At 46.1% G+C, this 19889-nt stretch overlaps 1 protein-coding gene across 9 annotated transcripts in view; it reads right to left on the reverse strand.

Annotated features, from left to right (window-relative positions):
- Window positions 1-19889, reverse strand: part of ATP8A2 (ATPase phospholipid transporting 8A2) — a 651437-nt gene that overhangs the window by 183554 nt on the left and 447994 nt on the right. For all 9 annotated transcript variants that reach the window (XM_086715021.1, XM_086715056.1, XM_086715049.1 and 6 more), the window contains 2 exons: window positions 16482-16604; window positions 14651-14729 (listed from right to left, as the gene is read on the reverse strand). In XM_086715021.1, coding sequence (XP_086571147.1) covers window positions 14651-14729; window positions 16482-16604 — 202 coding nt within the window. The remainder of the gene's footprint in view (window positions 1-14650; window positions 14730-16481; window positions 16605-19889) is intronic.

Raw genomic sequence — 19889 nt, forward strand, 5'->3', positions numbered from 1 at the left:
AGTTGGAATTACAGGCCAATAAAGGAAGATGATTATATGAATACAAATCAATTCATGATTACTGAACTCAGAATTCACTACTCATGTTCTCGTATGCAACCGCGTGAAGTCTATCAATTGGAGGAATGTGAACAATCCAGCGAGAGACATCTAGAAAATACAACGAGGGTTTTGAAGCTTCAATTTTTTAAAAATCTTTTCCACTTTTTTTCTTTTCGGGGACGACTATCACAATGGATAAAACAATCAGTGAGGCTGAACTCTAATAGAACTGCCTAACTTGCCTGCTGTGAAAAGTCTGGTTATTATCCTGAGGGGTTGAAGGCTGTTTCAACATCAGGAATGGTTTCTTTGGATGCCACTGCCAATCTCCTCTTATGTCCTTCTATACTCAAATTTAGATCTGTGGCCTACAGGCCAAGTACATAGGGATTTTTGTGTTCAAATTTCCAGCCCAGTGGCTGCCATACATATTTGGGCTTGCTGATTTACACATCTGCTTTGAGGAACCTGACTCTCATGAAAGATTCAAGATCTGTTCAGTTTCCTAAAACACTAAAATGGTTGAGTAGCATCATAGGCAGAATCTGGGGCTCGTGGGGCCCTACACCAAGCTCCAGGGCACGGCCTTTCTCCTGATTCTAGATAGGTAAATTTGTGGATATAAGGGAAGATGAACTGTAAAGTGACATTATGGGCTGCATTATAGACACCTAAACTAAGGGACGGCTGTTGGGGAACATAGGAGTTATCCACAGAGGGATGGCCACAGACTTACAAAGGAATGATCTCGAAGCGTAGGGGAGAGACTTGAAAACTTAGGCAGAATTTCATTAAAAGGAAGGAAAAATGTCAAAACACCTACTATTCCATTATTGGGCAATAAATAGGAATAAACTACTGAAATATGCTATAACGCGGGTGAACCTTGAAAATCTCGTGCTAAGTGAAAGAAGCCAGTCACAAAAGGCCATCTATTGTAGGACTGTACTTCCTGAGCTGTTCAGAATGGGCCGGTCTATAGGGACAGAAAGTCGATTAGTGACTGACAGGAGGTGGGTTTTTTAGGGGGGTAAATGAAAAGTAACTGCTCACAGGTATGGGGTTTCTTTTGGGGGAGGTTAAAATGCTCAAACATTGCTTAAGGTGACAGACAACTATTTGAATATATTAAACACCATAGCATTTGGGTGAATTGTAGGTAAATTATGTATTGAAAAGCTGTTATTAAAAACAATTCAGTTCTTCGGATACACTTAGCTACATTTCAAATGCTCAATGGTCGCAGGTGGCTAGTGATTACTATGTCGGACAGAAGGGAATACAGAGCGTCACTACTGTCCAGAGAGCTCTATTGGACATTGCAGGCCAGAGTGGTTATGTTGGAGGTGGAAAGAAGCGATAGGAATTGGCACATATTTTGAAGGTATAAATGACAGGATTTAGGACTTGGTGGGGTGGAAAAAAACATGAGGAATCAAGGGTGATTTCAGGTTTTTGCCTGAGTACCTAGGCCAACGGTGATATCATTTACTTGAGATGGAGAACACTGGTTCTGGTCATATTAATGTAGGAATACTGATAAAAAGAGTGACACATTAAAATTTGGTACCAAGTGATCAGTATTTTCCCCCTTCCTTCCCTCCTTCCTTCCTTCCTTTGTTTTTAAATGTTTATTTATTTTGAGAGAGAGAGAATGTAAGCAGCGGAGGGGGAGAGAGAGAGAGAGAGAGAGAGAGAGAGAGAAAGAGAGAGAATCCCAAGCAGGCTCCATGCTGTCGGCACAGAGACGGGACTCATGGCTCAATCCCACGAACTGCTAGATCATGACCTGAGCCAAAATCAAGAAGTGGATGCTCAACCGACTGAGCCACCCAGACACGCACCCCACCCCCTCCAAGTGGTCAACATCTTAAAGTCACAATAGGAAGAACAGATAGCAAAGACACATAATGCTACTGAGGGAGAAACAAAAGCATGTTGAGAAAAATGAGGTGGTGAGAAGGGAGTCAAGGTTAGTGGGAAAAAAAATCCCAGCAATGAGCATTAGAAGACCATATAGCCCCGCTCTCTTGTTCCAGCTCTGCTGTTATTTATGTTCTTCAAAAGGTTAGCTTCTAAGTCTCAGTTTCCCCATCTATAAGCCGGGGATTTTATGCCAGATACCGATGATGATGATTGAATTGTCACCCAGATTCCTCTAAGATAGAAATTCAAAGACTATAAGGTCTGCATTCTTAGGTGCTACATCAGCCCCAGGTAGGTAATGGTGGAAACTGGAGAGTTTCAGAGCTTCTTCCTGTTCAATTTAGGTCAAGGTGGATTTCCTTGTCGCAGTCTACGGGTAAATGAATGGCCAACAAAGACCCGAGTTCCCTGAAGTTCAACCTACACTAAGCCCTAACGGAGTTCAGAGTCCATGCCGACCAGATGGAAAAGTTAGAAGAGGTGTGAGACCAACCTGACAATCAAAGTTCACAATTATGGTTCGACAACTCTTTGAATTTCCTTTTAGTACTAGTGTTTCAAATGTTGGCTGATTCATGTACTAAAAGAAATTAAACATTCAAAGCATTGGTCTAACATGAAGGGCTTAGAACGTGTTTCATATTTTATAGACATAAAGAGAACATTGTAAAGCATGGTAAGAAATTCTGCAATGAAAGGAGAGAACATGTTACCCACTATATGACCGGCACGGTTTTGAGCACTTTACATATATTCATACGCTTGCCAATATACGTAACAGTAATGCGTAATTATTAGTGTTACTAATATGTAATACTGACATACGTGATATTCCTTCGATATTCTAACAACTGTAGGAAATAATATCATTACCTTCATGTTTCAGACGAGAAAACTAGGGCAGCAAAGAGAAGTCGAGTGACATGAAAAAGATCACCCACTTTGCAACAAACTGCAAATAAGTTTGTTTTCCTTACTGAGCTAGAAAAATGGATCCCCGAGAATAAAAGGAAACAATTTTAAGAGGGAAAAACATTACAAAGGACTCCTTTGAAGTACCAGCACCTAACGGGAAGAACTTTCAGGAGAGAATTGAGGAGGACAGAAAATTAGATTCCTAGGACAGGAATTCTGGGCCACATATGGAAGTAAACGCATGTGCAAACCTGGGGAGCAGCAGTAAACCCCCGAAACCTGAGTTAGGGTGCGCACTGCATCAGTCCCAAGTTTCTCAACCTTGGCACTCACTACTGACGTTTTTCCAGGTAATTCTTTGTTGCGTGGGACTGTCCTGTGCATCGCAGGATGTTTGGCGGCTTGCCTGGATGCCAGGAGCACCCAGTCACTAGCTGACAACGGAAACTTTCTCCAGCCGTTGCCAAATGTCCCCCGGGGACAAAATCGCCCAGACTGAGAACCACAGCGTTGGAAGTCAGGCAAAAGAGGAACTGGGAATACCCAGAAGTATACAGAATAGACTCTGAAGCAGTGTCTCACCTGGGAGAACCCTCTTCTCTCCAGTCAGACTGTGGAAAGAATGCAGTGACACCCAACTGTTCCCCCGACCGATGGGCACAAACAGTGGGAGACTTCCGCACAAAGCATGCAACACCCGATCCCTGATGGCCTTTAAACGGGGGCGGACTGTGATTACCTGTAGGACTGAGAGCTCACGTACGAGGACGGCGCCTCCATGGAGCCCCTTAGGACTACTCAACGCTCTGCTGGCAACGCGGCATGGAGAGAAAAAGAGGGAAAACTAAAAGACATTTTCCAACTGTAGCTTCCAGAGTCTGGTGATGCATTAATTTCCACTGTCAAGAAAGTGAAATGCTCCCTGGCATTAAATGTTTATACTTGAGGTGATCTGAATACACTGAAAGTGACTTTTAGACGAGACAGGATAAACCTTCTATTTCTGTTCATTAGTTTGGAAGGATAAGTCAGCGTGCATCTTCGTTTTCCGAGGAAACAGTATCTCCCGCCTCGGTCAAAATGGATTACCATCTGGGAATAATTTATTCCTTGAAGGAGAAACTCCTAAGCCGACTGGAGAATTCTGGGACACGCCAAAAGCCTCAAAGAAGATAGCATCCTTTAGATAAGTCACAAGACACTGCTCTGTACACCCTGCTGGGGAAATTCCCATGGAATGGATCGTTCTCGTCCGGGTTTTATTTCAACCGCGTTAGAGGCAAATACCTGTGGGCATTGTTCTTTGTTAAATCTTGCCAATAACGCACTGAAGAAGAGACGAGAAGTCCTAAGAAATCATTTGCGAATGAACGCATCAATAAGCTATGGCTTGCTGATAATTCGAGGGTGGAAAAGCCCACTTCGACTGTCCGGTTTATTCCTGAAGCACGCTGCTGACAAACTATTTCTTCCCACGTTGCTGAAACCGAAGAGCACTGTTAGGACTCCAACAACCCACTCAGGAAAACATCTTTCCTGTCGTTTGGCTGTTTTTATTTCAGTCAGATATTTAACATCTGCAGTGATTTTTTTAAAGGGAAAAAGTAACCCCCAAGCCCAGGTGAGTGGTTGAGGTCCCCAAGACAGCCTTCAGAACATCACTTGGCCACCGTCTGTGGAAATGGCGGTGAGAACACCACTTCATGCAGAGCAGCATGGGGTGGGGTGGATGGCTATTTGGGAGGAAGGGGGCGGTGAGAGGGGAAAGGGCAAAAGGAAACGAGCCTGCAGAGGGGCATGGAGGCAGACCCCCGCCCAGGGGGGTGAGGGGTGAGCCGTGCAGGGTGGGCGTGGGGCCATGATGGCGTGCACCGGAATGATGAGGTGGGCAGGGCCCGAACCACGCAAGGCTCTCAAAAGGTCCCTAACACGAGAGATCCGTCAAGAGTGCACGCGGAGCGATGTAATCTCCCCAAACCTTTGTTTCCCTATCTTCACCAGCAGGACAGCGGTGCACTTCCCACCAGAACGCCATCATTATCGGCACACAAAGGCTTAGCCGAGCACGGGTGGCAGCAAGAAGGATTCAGCTCGCTACGGCACCAGAACAGCTGGCATGTAACTAAACTGGGACCAGTCAGCCTTTTGCAAACCGGGGATCAAATTCACCCGGGTGAGAGACGAAATGAGAGAGGAGAGCATTGCCTCTCCCCAAAACCCATCGGAAGATTTCCATAGAGTGGAGAACCTAAAAGGAGAGGAAAGATTTAGAATGATTTTACTGGGGCTACATGTGACATAAAGCCTACTAGAACGATGGGGTTTACTATATGCATCAAAAGGGTTAAACATAAGTGACAGAGTTGGAGACACTGTCCCGGGTAGAGTTAGCCCATTCTCTTAAAGGCCGATATCACACTGGGGCTTCAGGATCCACTGGCCCACAGCAGTGGGTGACACTGTTCTTCCAGACTGACATTATTTGCAATATCTGGTCGGATCCAGGGGCCAACGTAGTGTAAGATCAGCCAAGTGTGGTTTAGAAATAGTCACTAAAACAGACTATTGTGGACCGTTGAGACAAAACCACACGGACTCTCCACATCAGTAGCGACAGCCCAGAAATGCTGCATGCAAGGACCTCTTTGAAAATATTTGTGGGAAAACCCGTGATTTGTAAGGAAAGTATGTCTCATTTTCTAAGCAGACAGAATGATCAAGGAACTTACTTCAGAGTATTCCAAAGGGCTAGGTTGGTGACATTTTATAAAGATGCCATTTCAATTAAAAGCTTGTTAAAAGCATTACATCATTAAACCACAAGAACGTATCCAGAAATGGCTCTGACAAAAAGCAAAATCTGAAGACAAAGTTATAGCACGGTCCCGTACAGTCAGGGAAGACAGGATTTAATAATCAAGAAAACAGATGGTGAATTTATATGTGCATTTTTAATGTCGTAAGAATCTGTGGAACACCTGAATTAGAAATCCCAGGCACCTCACGCACATTATGACTCAGTAGGGAGAACGGAGGTGGGGGCACCATTCCCTTGACGACAAGGCACCTGCCAAGAATTGTGGCTGAAGATCGGATGCCAAGTTTCTCTTGCTTTCCCTCTCCCCGCCCTTTGGCTTCAGAACTTCCAGGAGCCCTTATTCCAGAATATTAACAGGGTATCGTTACCCCATCTTGCTCTTTGGGCCTCTCAAGACTCTAGACGTTTCAAGGAGGTACTCCCCAACCAGGTACTACTAGATTAGTACAGTATTGAAAGTGAAGATGTATCTCAAATGTCAACTCACCAATTTACAAACTTTCAGAACTCACCCTGCTCAAATACCTTGACTGCCGGCTCTGTGATTGAAAGTATTCTTTTCTGCTTCCAATGCTATGTATTCGTGAAGAGAAAATTTATTTTTTCCTTTCTCGGTAAAGAGTGGTATAAAATATTGGAAAGAGTTTACAGAAGGTAGAGTTTATACAACTGTTAGTGATTATAATTACATTCATAACCAGTGCTGGGTTGAGTTCCTAGTTATATAAGCCTTTTGCTGGATTTTCTCCTCTCTACTGCCGTTACTGACGGAGAAAGTTAAGGATGAAACTCAAATTTTAATGTGTTTTTCACTGTTGTTTACTAAAAATGGATTTCAAAAAGGTAGTTAAGAAAAAAAAAAGGTGGTAAAAACGATGGAAAGTAAACTTGAATGTCAAAGTCAAAGGCCACAGACTTGTGCCTTATTCTCGGGTGCACAGCTAAATAGCACTCCCTAGCCCCTCATACCTAGGGAGGGCCCTGCGACTAGTCTGTGCCAATCACACATGAGCAGGAGATGCCAGAGATGCTCAGGAGAAACCACTCCCTCTCCTGGCTCTCTGCCCTGCCGATGTTAAGGCTGAGGGTGAACTCAGGGGTCATGATGTGGAGTCCCCTTGCCCCCTTGCATTGAAACGCACCCAGAATTTGTTTTAATGAGGTATGGTAAGATATGCAGACATGGAAACGATGTCGTGAAGGAAGTTCATGCTTACAGAAGGAAGTTCATGCTTACATTCTTAGAAACAGGAGCCATGGATGCCACGCAGGGCCACATAGGGAAGCACCAGGGTCAGTCAGGAGGAAGGCGACGAAAGGGGAGAGCATGGTCCAGAGCCTTTACTGGGGTTTTTGGGGGATGGAATGGGCAAGGCAGAGCAGGTATGCTGTGTAAGCTTAGGACTGGATGGTGTGAATAATTTCAGCAGACTCTGGGTTATAGGGGTGATCCCTAGTTGCCTGGTTATCTGGCCCCGGGGTGATTCAGGGCAGGGAGAATATTGCTTGGTATGTGAAAGTTAATAGATTAGATGGTTGGGGGTGTCGGCCCCGGACTGGTTGATCTGAGTATCAGAGACATTGTTGCAAGGGAGTCCTTTGCTCTCTCTAGGAATTAGGTAGCCCTGGGAAGGATGGTCTCTTCAGGATCAAGGCCCCAGTCATCAGAGCATCAAAAACATGGAAAATGAGAAAATATGCTCAGCGTGCCTGGGTGGCTCAGTTGGTTAAGCGCCTGACTTCGGCTCAGGTCATGACCTCATGGTTCCGGAGCCTGAGACCTGCATCAGGACCTCTGCTGTCAGCACAGAGCCCACTTCAGATCCTCTCTCTCTCCCTCTCTCTCTCTCTGTCCCTCCCCTGTTTGTGCATGCACACTTTCCCTCTATCTCAAAAATAAACAAAAAAATCAAAGAAAAGAAAATATGCCCAATGCACTCCTCCATTTGATGGTGACACGACTAAGAAATAAGCTTTTAATGGGTTACGCCTCTAAGATCTGGGGGTTGTTACAGTCTATTCCCACCCTTGCTAACGCACTTCAATTCAACTTCCTGATAAAGTTATAAGGGTTCGTGAAATCTGGGACTCTGGCTCATGCTTCTTACAAGCATTACACCAAACCCAACTGTTTCCAATACATGTAACACAGGGTTTATTAGAAGGGACACTGAGGGGCGCCTGAGTGACCTAGTTGGTTAATCGTCCAACTCTTGATTTCAGCTCAGGTCACGACCTAGCAGTTTGTGGGTTCGAGCTCTGCGTGGGGCTCTATGCTGTCAGTGTGGAGCCTGCTTGGGATTCTCCCTCTCTCCACTCTCTCTGCCCCCCCCCCCCCACTTGTGCTGTCTCTCTCGCTCTCGCTCTCAAAATAAATAAAACTTTAAAAATATGTTTTAAAAAGAGACAGCGAATATTTAAGAACATAAGAAATATTTCACTGAATGACAACAATGAGCCTCCAGCCCAATTCTGTGTTTCCAAACATCGGTGCGACAGATAAAAGGACAAAGTCTGAGCTTTCCCTCAATGGGTCATTGGGTTGAAAACAAACCCAAACAGGAAAAAAAATGTTCTGAATTTGAATTTGGAGACTTGGTTTTATTTTCAGTATATTATGACTGGGTTAGTGATGAGTTATTTAGATTTATAAGTGGTAGTTTCATTTGTATAAACATCTAAAAAGCTCCCAACACATTCCATTTTTCTAGATTTTAGTGAGCAAGGCCCATTCACTTCACGTACATGCTTCAGGGTCTTATGAACATCCTCCGCTACCCTGGCCACTCAGAAGTTTCCAGGTGGCAGAGGACATATGGAGGGTTACCAGTCCCCTTTCCGTCCCACTCAGCATCTGACATTCATCCCTGGATCTTTCTCACGTGTCGTAGATCTTTTAAAACCTGTGCGCAGCACAGTCGTGATTCTTCAAGGGGAACGAAACATCGGCTTCTTGTTTCACATCCCTTACTTGAAAATACAGCGTTTTGGGGGTGCCCGGGTGGCTCAGTCGGCTGAGCGTCCGAGACTCTTGGTTCTGGCTCAGGCATGTGAGTTTGAGCCCCGCACTGGGCTCCGTGCTGGCTGCGTGGAGCCTGCTTGGGATTCTCTCTCTTCCTCTCTCTCTGACCCTCCCCCACTCCTCCCCTCTCTCCCTCTCTCATAAACAAATAAACTTTAAAAGAATTTTTAAAGAAGCAAATACAGCATTTTGTGGATAAACTTTGTGGATAAACTGCAGTAGCAACACCCTCCTGACTGGTCCAGGATGTAGTGCCATCAGGTAGGTTAGGGGAACATTATAGAGCAATATTGGCTCCCTACGGGATGCCCAGAAACCAGTGCTGGCCTGGCACAGAGAACAGACTCATTTAGCGTTTAGCGCCTTCTTTTCTTTTTTTTTAATTTTTTTTTCAACGTTTTTATTTATTTTTGGGACAGAGAGAGACAGAGCATGAACGGGGGAGGGGCAGAGAGAGAGGGAGACACAGAATCGGAAACAGGCTCCAGGCTCCGAGCCATCAGCCCAGAGCGTGACGCGGGGCTCGAACTCACGGGGACCGCGAGATCGTGACCTGGCTGAAGTCGGACGCTTAACCGACTGCGCCACCCAGGCGCCCCAAGCGCCTTGTTTTCAATGAACGAATAATTGAGTTTAAGAAGTTGCGAGCCCAGAGAACAAGGGCAGCCTTGCCCACACTCAGCTTAAGGGGAAGCAAGGCAAGGCATTAGGATTTACGTGACAGAGCCAACTTTGCAGTACTGGGCGTAGATCGTAAATAGTTCCAGCGAAAATGGCCCGATGATGCCACAGACAGAGAAGTATGTCACGTTTCATGTTTTACGTGTGCACGGTTTGTAAAACTGATCTTCCGGCAGCACGTTGATTAAAAAGTAGAAAATAGCCTTTTCCAGAAATCTTAAAAGACCTTGCTGCTTAATGGTGCCAGTAGAGTAAGTATCCCCGTGGTACTTTTCCTTCTGGAAAAAGGGGTGGGAGTGATTTCCAGGGTGTAGACTGTGAAGAATTGAGAAATGTTTCAGGAATTTTTCCCGGCTGGTAAGTATGTTCTCTTTCTCGTCACACCCTCCCCCCCCTCTTAAATTTCATCAAGAAAAATCTGAAAATTTCCTTTTGCTAAGTCAAACCTGATTTTGCTTTTTTTTTTTTTTTTTTTTTATTTTTTATTTTTTATTTTATTTTTTTTTATTTTTATTTTTGGGACAGAGAGAGACAGAGCATGAACGGGCGAGGGGCAGAGAGAGAGGGAGACACAGAATCGGAAACAGGCTCCAGGCTCCGAGCCATCAGCCCAGAGCCTGACGCGGGGCTCGAACTCACGGACCGCGAGATCGTGACCTGGCTGAAGTCGGACGCTTAACCGACTGCGCCACCCAGGCGCCCCTGATTTTGCTTTCTTTCGCCAATAGCCACATTCCACTTCAAGGAGGATTGCTCAAATATGCAGACTGGATCCACCAATGGAAAACCTGAGTGTGGCCTGACACCAAGGGTCTTGATGAATTTCAGTCCCTGCAAAGGTGACATCTCTGGTTTTAACCTAGAATCGCTTTTCACATCAAAGCGTGGGAGCTGCAGATGGGCCACGGGACTGAGCGTAAGGCTGTGATGGTCGGAAGAAATCTGATTTGCTGAATTGCCGGAGTGGAAAATTTTATTTTGAAACTTGAAATGAGTCCTCACAAACTCCATCAGCAAAGGAGTGCTTTGAAAGGTCTATCCAAAACCACGCAAACATAAGCAAAGCAAAATTCCTGGAACCTTTCTAAGGAATGAATGGCGTGCTCACACCTTCTCAAAAATATTCCTTCCCAACAACTACGTGCCCCAAGTGAACAACACTGGTATGTACCTGTGCCTCTCTTCATGGATGGTGGACAGAGAACTCCCTAGTAAAATCCACTGTCTTTGTGACATAATCCACGAAGCATGCGTCAATGACAGGAACGAAATACTCTAGGGACCTTAGCCTGTCAGGCAAAACTCCTTTAAGGCCCTGGGTGTGGGGAGGAGTCCAAGGAACAGCTTCAGGCAGGACCTGGGGGTGAAGGAAGGACTCCTCTGTCAGATCAGGATCCGAGCTGCCTTGGAAGTGCCTTACTTTGTCTCAGATCAGGTGTCTTTGGGGGTTGGGTGATAACATTGCTCTAAGCGGAAATTCAAAGTGTCACGAGAACTCATTTCTATTTGAGACTGCCAATCAGCACACACGAACCAGTAATCCCGGCAAGAGTCCCCATCTTCTCAAACTTGCAACCTTTCTGAATCTCCACCACTGACTCTCCTCTGCCTACCCGCACCCACGCCCAAAGAAAACCCTCATCTTCCTGCCAACCCTCATGTGTTTTTCTACACAGCAGTTTTCTCACCTCCAACCCCTCACCGAGAAAAGTGCCCACCCGGGTTTTCGTGACGCGACCCTCACCTAACCTCTCTGCCCTCCCTTCCAGCCTCTCTGCCCTCCTTTCCAGCCACTCCCGCCGCCTCTGTGCTGTAGCTGTCTCGACCGTGGGTGCTGTTGCTGACCCCGGAGGGAACACTGGAAATACGTGAAGACGTGCTTCGGTTTATTATCGTTGCATTAGGATTGGGAGACAAGAAGGGGAGGTTCCTGACATTCACTGTCCAGCATCCTGAAATGCTCATCAGAGGCTGAACAGAGTCTGCAGTCCAGGTCCCCACCCCCTCCCCGGCTCCCACACCGGTAAATACTGTCCACGCCGTGTGCGGGTGCTCACGTGCTTGCCTGGTTGGGCCAGGGATGCTCTTTCTCCCCACCTTCCCCCACACCTCCCCTGCCCCACTTGGCCACCCCCTCCTCAACTTTCAAAAACATAGATGTCATTTCTTTGGAGAAGCCTTTTCCTCGACCCACTAGACTAGGCTGTGTCCCCGTAGCACTCAGCACTCTGGCCATTCAGCAGTTCCATACGTGCTTGCTGGTCATCGGCTCCCACCTTCTGCAAGCCGCCAGAGGGTAAGAGAGGCGGAATTCATATCTGCGCACTCTCAGGGTGCACATCAGGGAGACGCCATGGTTCTGCCGAATACAGAAGTTCTCAACACATGCTCCCTCCTCCTTAAACACATTCCCATTTCCTGGGCTTAACTCTGCTGAAACGCTCTCTGCGATGCCTGGAGACACAAGTGGTTTTCCTCCTACAATTCACCTTATCTGACAGCACACGTTCATCCCCCCCAGACTGCTCTGATCATAACACTCTCCTTGATCTAAATTCTACGTGACTCTTCACTTAACATCTTTAGTCCCAACTTCTTCACCTCGCATGCAAAGCCCTGTGCCGTCCGGCTTTCACCCACCTTCTCAAACCTTTTCCGGTCTTCTACCCTTGAAGGGATCAGCTCCTCGAAGCTTTCCACATCAGCCCTGAAATTCCCCACTGTATCCGGCTCTTCCTTTCATGCCTATATGTCTCGATCCTGCTTGGACTTTGAGGCTAAACCTAAATATTGTCCTCTCAAACAGGTCACTAGCAATTCCAAATGAAAGGCATTTCTCTCTCAGCCCTCTAAAATCCCATAGCACGCCGGGTGTATTTTACTTGAGGCAATAATATTCTACTTTGTACTAGAAGCTTCCATGTGTGAATCCAGTCTCCCTTATCAGACTACAAACTCTTTGATGGTAAGACCCACGTTGATTTATTTACCTGTCACCCTCATCATCCACCACAGTGCCTTGGACGTCAGCATCACGGGAATGAGGTTAAAGAGCAACAGTACAACCATTTTTGCTACCCATTAATCATGAGAATTAAGAAATTCATTCTAAAATATTCATTTGTTAGAGGAAGTCAACTGACGAACAAGAACTCCAATGGCCTCCTACAATTCTCTGCCAAACATACTTAATATTTGCAATTTATTTTGTCTTACACAGGTTCACTCAATAGGTTAACATTTACAACACAATGAAAAGAAAACCCCATGCTGCGGGCTTACTGAACACAATGAAATAATGGCATTGGTGATGATAACACAAACTGGAAAAACTCATGTTATTGGCTGGCTGTTAGGCAAATTGCCAAATTTGAGGGAAGCAGACAGGGCGGCAGAAACGAACCCGAAATTCACCTGGTGTTATCTCTCAGGTAAAGTAACTTTTCGGGAGTCTGTCTGCTTTTCAACACAGGCCTGCGTGAGGTGAACGAATAGATCTACATAATGGACTATAGCTTGACTGTAACAATTCTGCCACAAACCACAAGCCACAAGCTCAAAGCACATAATCATAACTCTAGGATTGGAAAACCCCTGCCCCTACCGCAGAATGGGCCACATTAGTTCTTTTGGGAGCAGACAAGCACGTGACCATCTTACAGATCTTCTGAGAGTCCCAAGGCAAGCACTTTGGAGTTAGGACCAGAGTGCCACGTCTCGATAAGAAGGGGAAGGGGCCTGGAGACAGCCATTGTGCTCAGTCCACACCATTCCCTGTGTCTCCCTGCGTGTGGGCCAAGGGGACAACTGCCAAAATTGTTTGCTTGTTTGTTTTTACTATTTACTTATTTTGAGAGAGAGAGAGAGAGAGAGAGAGAGAGAGGAGGGGCAGAGGGAGGGAGGGAGGGAGGGAATCCCAAGTAGGCCCCATGCTGTCCGTTCAGAGCCTGACGTGGGGCTCGATCTCACAAACCGCAAGGTCATGACCTGAGCCCAAATCAAGGGTCGGATGCTTGACCAACTGAGCCACCCAGGCGCCCCCCCCCCCCCCAAAATTGTTCCCATTGCTTCCCAATGCCAGTCCATCCTGACACAGTGATGGCTGCTTCTATCACCAAATTGGCAGGGCTTCTACAACAAACCACATTCAGCACTCTTTGGAACCCCTGCTCATTCAAAATACATGAAGATCTACTCTGAGTAAAAATGAATCACAGGAAAGCTTTAGAGTTAAAAGGCCACGATTCTGCTAGAATGTCCCTTGTGGGGGTGGGTCTGGAAACAGGACATTTTATTTTCTGATCTGGAGACTTAGGGACCCTTCCAGGACAAGGAGGTCTGATGAGACTCAGAGAACAGGTCATAGGGTATAATAAATTGGCTGTGCATGCATTTTCTCCAACTGTCAGTATTTAATAGGCTAAAGACTATCAGCGAGGATGAATCATTTCTGTTTGAAGCACAACACACATTGACACAGAAACAAAGAGGCTTGTAGGCTTTATATTCTTTGGTTCTCTGAACAATAAAAGGCCTTGTCTAGTCAACATTTGGAGTAATTTTTCCCCGGGGGATTATTACTATTTGACAGGGATGAAAGAGAAGCAGTCTCATGATACATTTTCCTTTTCTGGGACTAAAAGCTGTGTCTCTCCTTAGGAGGAAACATTTTGGATATATTGAGTCAGCTGCATTTCTCACATGCCCTCTTCCAGCTGGAGGGAGGACTAAACCCGGTCGAGGGAATCAGTCCTCAAACCTTAACACTTTGCTTGAAATGTGTATGTCAGGGAAAGGCAACTCTTTCAGGAAATGGGGTGTGAGGTTAGGCTCTCACGAGATTTGAGTTACTCTGCATATAGGTCTGCGAGGGTGGAAAACGAAAGCCCAAGTAATTAACCGAAAATGTCCAACTCGTGGACGGGAGGCATCGGTGTTTCATTACAGTGCCGTGCTTTGCTTCGAGATCCTCGCCTCAAACGGTTATTAAAAACAAAGTTTAGAATTCCTAGCATTTAAACTCTCCAGGCAACTGAAAGAAAACGGGCTCTCGGAGCCAGAATGGATGAAACCTACAAGCTATAAACCTGAGCCCTCGCTCTCATTAGATTTTAGGTATGTTTTTCTTCTAAAATGTGTTCTTGTGATCTCTAGGGCTGCAGAACTGGGGGGGGGAAATCGTGAACAACTGGCACCAGGGGGACCGCAGAGCTACTTGCTGACAGTTGAGGTCATGAAGCTGTTACCATGCTCCAGCGCCTTCATGGGAAACCAGAAGAGGATGAGGGAGTGGACCAAGGCGTTGATGCAGTGACCCCAGAAAACCTAAGGGAAAACAAACCAAGGGAGTCAGGAGCTGCCCACAACTCTTGACCTCTGTGCAACTCAACAGACGGCTCATTGTGAAGGATACTGGCAGGGTGCTGCGTCGCTGCAGAAGCACCGTATTATTCTTGAAGTTAAAAAAAAAAAAAATACCTATTTCCTCATTTTTACGTACAAATGACTGGACGATCTCCAGATAATATCACCTTACGACAAAGACCTGAATGTATATGGCCATATACATAGAGCAATATACAATCTGTCCACATCCAAAAAAATGAATTATAATCCTTTTTTTTAAGTAATCATAAAAAAGACAACACAATTTTACAATCATCTAGAAAGAGAAGGGTATTAGGTCAAAATTGTTAACAAGAGACAGAAATGTTTTGAAAACACTGAAAACGCCTTAAATGTGGATTCCTACACCCCGCTCTCACTGTTTTGTTTTGCTTTTTGAAATCCCTCCCGTGCAACTTGCTCACTCCTAGGAGTTTGGTTAGTATCATGCATGTTTAAAACTCTTTAACACTTGAAAGGTCAAACAAGAGAACGCAAAGTTTAGTTTCTTCCAAACCAGAGTTTCATAAATGCATTTCGAGGATCTCTTTAACTACCGAGATGACCGAACTACCATACTGACACCAGCTTGAGTTTATTCAAACATCTACAGATTGTTCTGGGGACTGTCCTATAGTTTGATCCTAAGTAGTGGTGGGGAGACAGACAATAATGAAAAAAAAATGATAAGACAATGGGATTTTCCCATTTGAAAAGTTCATTTTTTTCCTGCCCTTTCCCTGACCTCCTCACCTATCCCCTCAAAAGAAAAAAAAAAAAATCTTCAAGGTGTCTGCAAATAAGTCTCACCCTCTGTCACCCTTACCAAGGCCCCGGTGGCTACCCAAGCAAATCATGCACACAACCAGCGTCCTGTATTTTAACTGACCGCTGTTAAAATGTTAAAATGAACCTCTGTTTCAACCCCCTAATCCCCTCCTGCACAAAAATCTAAGACAGAAACATGGCAAAGGAGGCATCCTGCACCAAACCAGGCACAGGTCTTCCTTTCTGGCCAGTGAGACTCAACCACCCGGCTGCTTAGCTGTGACTGGCAGACCCTGGGAGGTCCCCTTTGCCAGGCTTGACGGCAGAATCCCGGCAACACCTAGCCTAACCCAGCTTCTGCTCGGCCCTCTGCAGGACTGCTTAGGTCTAGATGCCTTTTAGGCATCTTTTAGGTCTAGATGCCTTGTCTCTTCTGGTTGATTCTCCAGGCTGAAAAAGAAATACCCACCACTGCCTTGACATCTGGCCTGTGTTGACATCTGGCCAATTCTACTCACTGACTAAAGAAACCTTTTCTTTTAACTGAAAAACCAAGCCACAGGTGGCGAGAAGGCTCCATTAGGGAAGCTCCCCACCGGCCTCATCGCGGGGCTTTATGAAGGGAAGGGGAGTCTCTGATCCCACAGGACCCAGGGCCATGGGCGCCGCTGGCCAGATCAATGTCAAAGGCACACGGGGACAAGAGCAAAGGAGTCAGCAAACAGGAACTGAACGTGCAACGCGGAAGCTTCCTTTCCGACTCAGCATCTGGAATTCACCGGCTGGCTATACTTTGGAGAAGGCTGGGTCCTCAACTCTTCTCAAATGTTCTCTCTGACCTCTCAGGCAGGTAACTAGAGCCGGAAGATGAAGCGCGCTGCTTACGCGCTTCTGAGGCGACGACTGTGGGCGAGCATCATTTACCTTTGTGTTGAAGCCTTCCGCGTTCTGGGTGATCTTGTAGAGCTGTGGGAACCTGAGCATGCTCTCCTGGGTGCAAGACCTCTCGAAGATTCCCAGGGTGAAGGGTGGCAACGCTGTGAAAATCTGTGTGGAGAACAACGAGCCATTAAAATTGGCCTTCCCGAGTGTTTCGCTTCCACGGAATGATGACTTAATTTTCAGTCAAGTCCAGACCTGAGCCTCAGTGATTCACAGCTCCCCAGGCACCCTCCAAACAAAGAGAATACACGAGAGACCGTTTTTACTTGTTACTCCATCAGCATAAAACGAATGCACTGGACGCGAAACACAACACCATAAATATCTGATTAGCTAAGAAACCACGTTCAATTAACAACTACCTTCCTTTGTCAAGCGAGCGGTGGTTTCGGTGGCTTTGTGGGGTGCTGTGCCTTCCTGTTAGCGTCGCCGAGGCACGATTTTACAACTTCCCATCCTGATTTTATACTCAAATTTCAGGAAGCACGAAGTACTTCACCCATTTATTCATCTGACAGACATTTCTTGGGAATGAATTATGGGCCAGACGCCGTGATAAGCACCAGGAATATGTATAGAAGGAGGAGGAAAAGCAGCAGGTCCCTGACCCGCAGGAGCTCTGTCTACTGCAGGGCTGGAGACGGGCGGCAGGCAGCCCGCGTATAAATAAACACCTACGAGTCGGTGCTCTGCGAAACTACTCATGGGGGAGATGATGGGGAAGGAGAAGGGAAAGTCAGGAAAGGGTTCCGGGGACAAAGAGTGCCTGACCTGTAAGGTACTGGACCTACAGGATTTGGCGGGATGAAGAGGGAGGCCGGGGAGAGGGGCGCAGAAGGGAACACTCCCGTCAAACGAGCACCCCTCGCCAAGCTTCAGGTAGGAACACAGGTGGCACGTTCGGGGGTGGGGTGAGGACTCCTGAGACTTCCGGCACGGTGGCTGGCTGAGGACGTGGCACAAGACGAGGCTGGGAAGGAGACAGAGCAACCTGCCACGACAACGGGGCTCCTGGTGCCTGATGAGACCACGACCCTTACCTGTAATCTACAGGGGACTGGCACGCTCCTGACTGTGTCTGGGAAAGAGAAAGCCAGATCCTAAAGAAGAAATTGGGACTCGGCATGCCATTTCAGCCTGGAAAGGAAGGCCATTCTCTTACGTGGTTCTGGGAAGAGGTCACAGGCCGGGTCACTCACTGCTCAGCATCAGCACCGAGCAAATCCCTGCCTACAAAGCCAGCAAACTCTCAGGCCCGTGGGAACTGGATGCGTGTCTCTGAGAGCTCTGTGTCACCAGCTACCCGGAGCCCGAGTCCAGATAAAAAAGCCTTTTCCAAATCTATTAGGATAAAACAATCAGAGATGTGGTGGAATAAGGCCCACAAAACTCCCATGATCCTCGTTCACCCTGGAGCAGAAAGGAAAATGGCCCTGGGGGTCTCAACCTCCTCCAGATTTCAAGGATAAGAGGATCGAGAGGGCTGGCACTCGGCCCTCTCACAATAATACAAGTTATCTGTTTAAAGGAGGTGCTCCCAGCCAACATCTCAGAACCCGTGCACAGCTGTACGTCCACCCACCCCCGTTGTTCCGCTTATATGTGCTTTCACGCGTGCTTCATGTTACCGTCCTTACTGCTTCTTTTCCTTTTTTATGGGACTTTCTACCCACTTCACATCGTCCCCCCTTCACCAGTGGCCAACCCCCCAGTAGGACCTATCATATTCTCACCCTGCTTTAACACACCACACACATAGATCATTCTTTGTTGTCGTTGTTTTTTAAATTCTTTTTAATGTTTACTTATTTTTGAGAGAGAGAGAGAGACAGTGAGAGAGCGCATGAGCAGGGGAGGGGCAGAGAGAGAGGGAGTCACAGAATCTGAAGCAGGCTCCAGGCTCTGAGCTGTCAGCACAGGGCTCGATGCAAGGCTCCAACTCACAAACTGTGAGATCATGACCTGAGACGAAGTCGGATGCTTAACCGAGGGAGCCACCCATGCGCCCCCATTCTCTGTTTTATAGAAACAAATTTTTCTTCGTATTTTTCTCGCAAAACAATACATCATGGGATGCTTCACACGTCCCCTGGGTTTGACACTAAAGCAGTATTTGTCCCCCCACACAGTGATTCATAATACGGAGGCTCCGTATTTTTTCAGCCATTCGCCTACAGATAGGTATTCCTTTGTTTCCGCACACATTACGTAATAAACGTCCGTAATGTATCATAACAAAGATACCTTTATCTTTTATTTCTGTGGGAAGGATTCCCAGAAATAGGGTTGCAGGGTAAAAAGATACATGTTAAATTTTACAAGACATTTGCTCAGTGGTTTCCAAAAAAGTTTCCAATCATTTACCTTTCCCTTCGTGAAGGACAACAGTAATCATGTCCCTGCTTCCCCAGCAGCACTGGGTGTTACATTTAATATCCTCCAGGCTAAAAATTAAAGATATTAATTCTTACCTAAAAGGTAACTTACATTTCCCTGACTACCAACACGTGTCAGCGTGTTTTTATATATTTGTTGGACATTTGGGTTTGCAATTCTGTGAACGGTCTAGTCAGGTCCTTTGTCCATTTTCTACTTGTGGTTTATCCACTTTTTAAGAGTACTTGGAGTATAACAGATACCAACTCTGTCTTTAATCCAGATGCACTCTTTGTCTCCTGGCTTTCTTTATGGTTTCTCTTGTCATATAAAAGCGCTTAAGTTTTCTACGGTCAAGAATAGCTTTGGGTGCCCAATTATTGTCATCAAAGTTTTTAGGAATTTCTTGCAGGAATCTTACAGTTTCACTTTCCACATGTAAGTCTTAACGTATCTGGAATTTATTTATCTATGTGGTATAAGATAGGCATCCAATTTTATTTTATTTTTTCCAAATAAAGAGCCAGTTGTCAGAACACAATTAATCCAAACTCTTCCTAAAATAGCACCTTTGACGTTTATTTAATTCTCACATATTGTAGATCTGGAATCCCAAACTGGAATTTACTTCTGGATTCTCTTATTGGTGCAGTTTCATGTAAGGATCATATTGATTTGGTTACAACAGGTTTATAGTATTGTCTGAAGTTTAAAAAAGAAATTTTTTGTAATGTTTATTTATTCTTTGAGAGAGACAGAGACAGAGAGACAGAGAGTGAGAGGGGGAGGGGCAGAGAGAGAGGGAGACACAGAATCTGAAGCAGGCTCCAGGCTCTGAGCTGTCAGCACAGAGCCTGATGCGGGGCTTGAACTCATGAGCCATGAGATCACGACCTGAGCCAAAGTCGGTCACTCAACCAACTGAGCCGCCCAGGCACCCCAATATTGTCTGATGTTTAGTGACAAGAAGTTGACCCTTGTGATTTCCTTTTTTGTACTCTGCGTATTTGTTGT

The sequence above is a fragment of the Puma concolor genome, chromosome A1 (genome assembly GCF_028749965.1).
Source record: "Puma concolor isolate L17-30 chromosome A1, mPumCon1.1.hap2, whole genome shotgun sequence".
Classification (NCBI taxonomy): domain Eukaryota; kingdom Metazoa; phylum Chordata; class Mammalia; order Carnivora; family Felidae; genus Puma; species Puma concolor.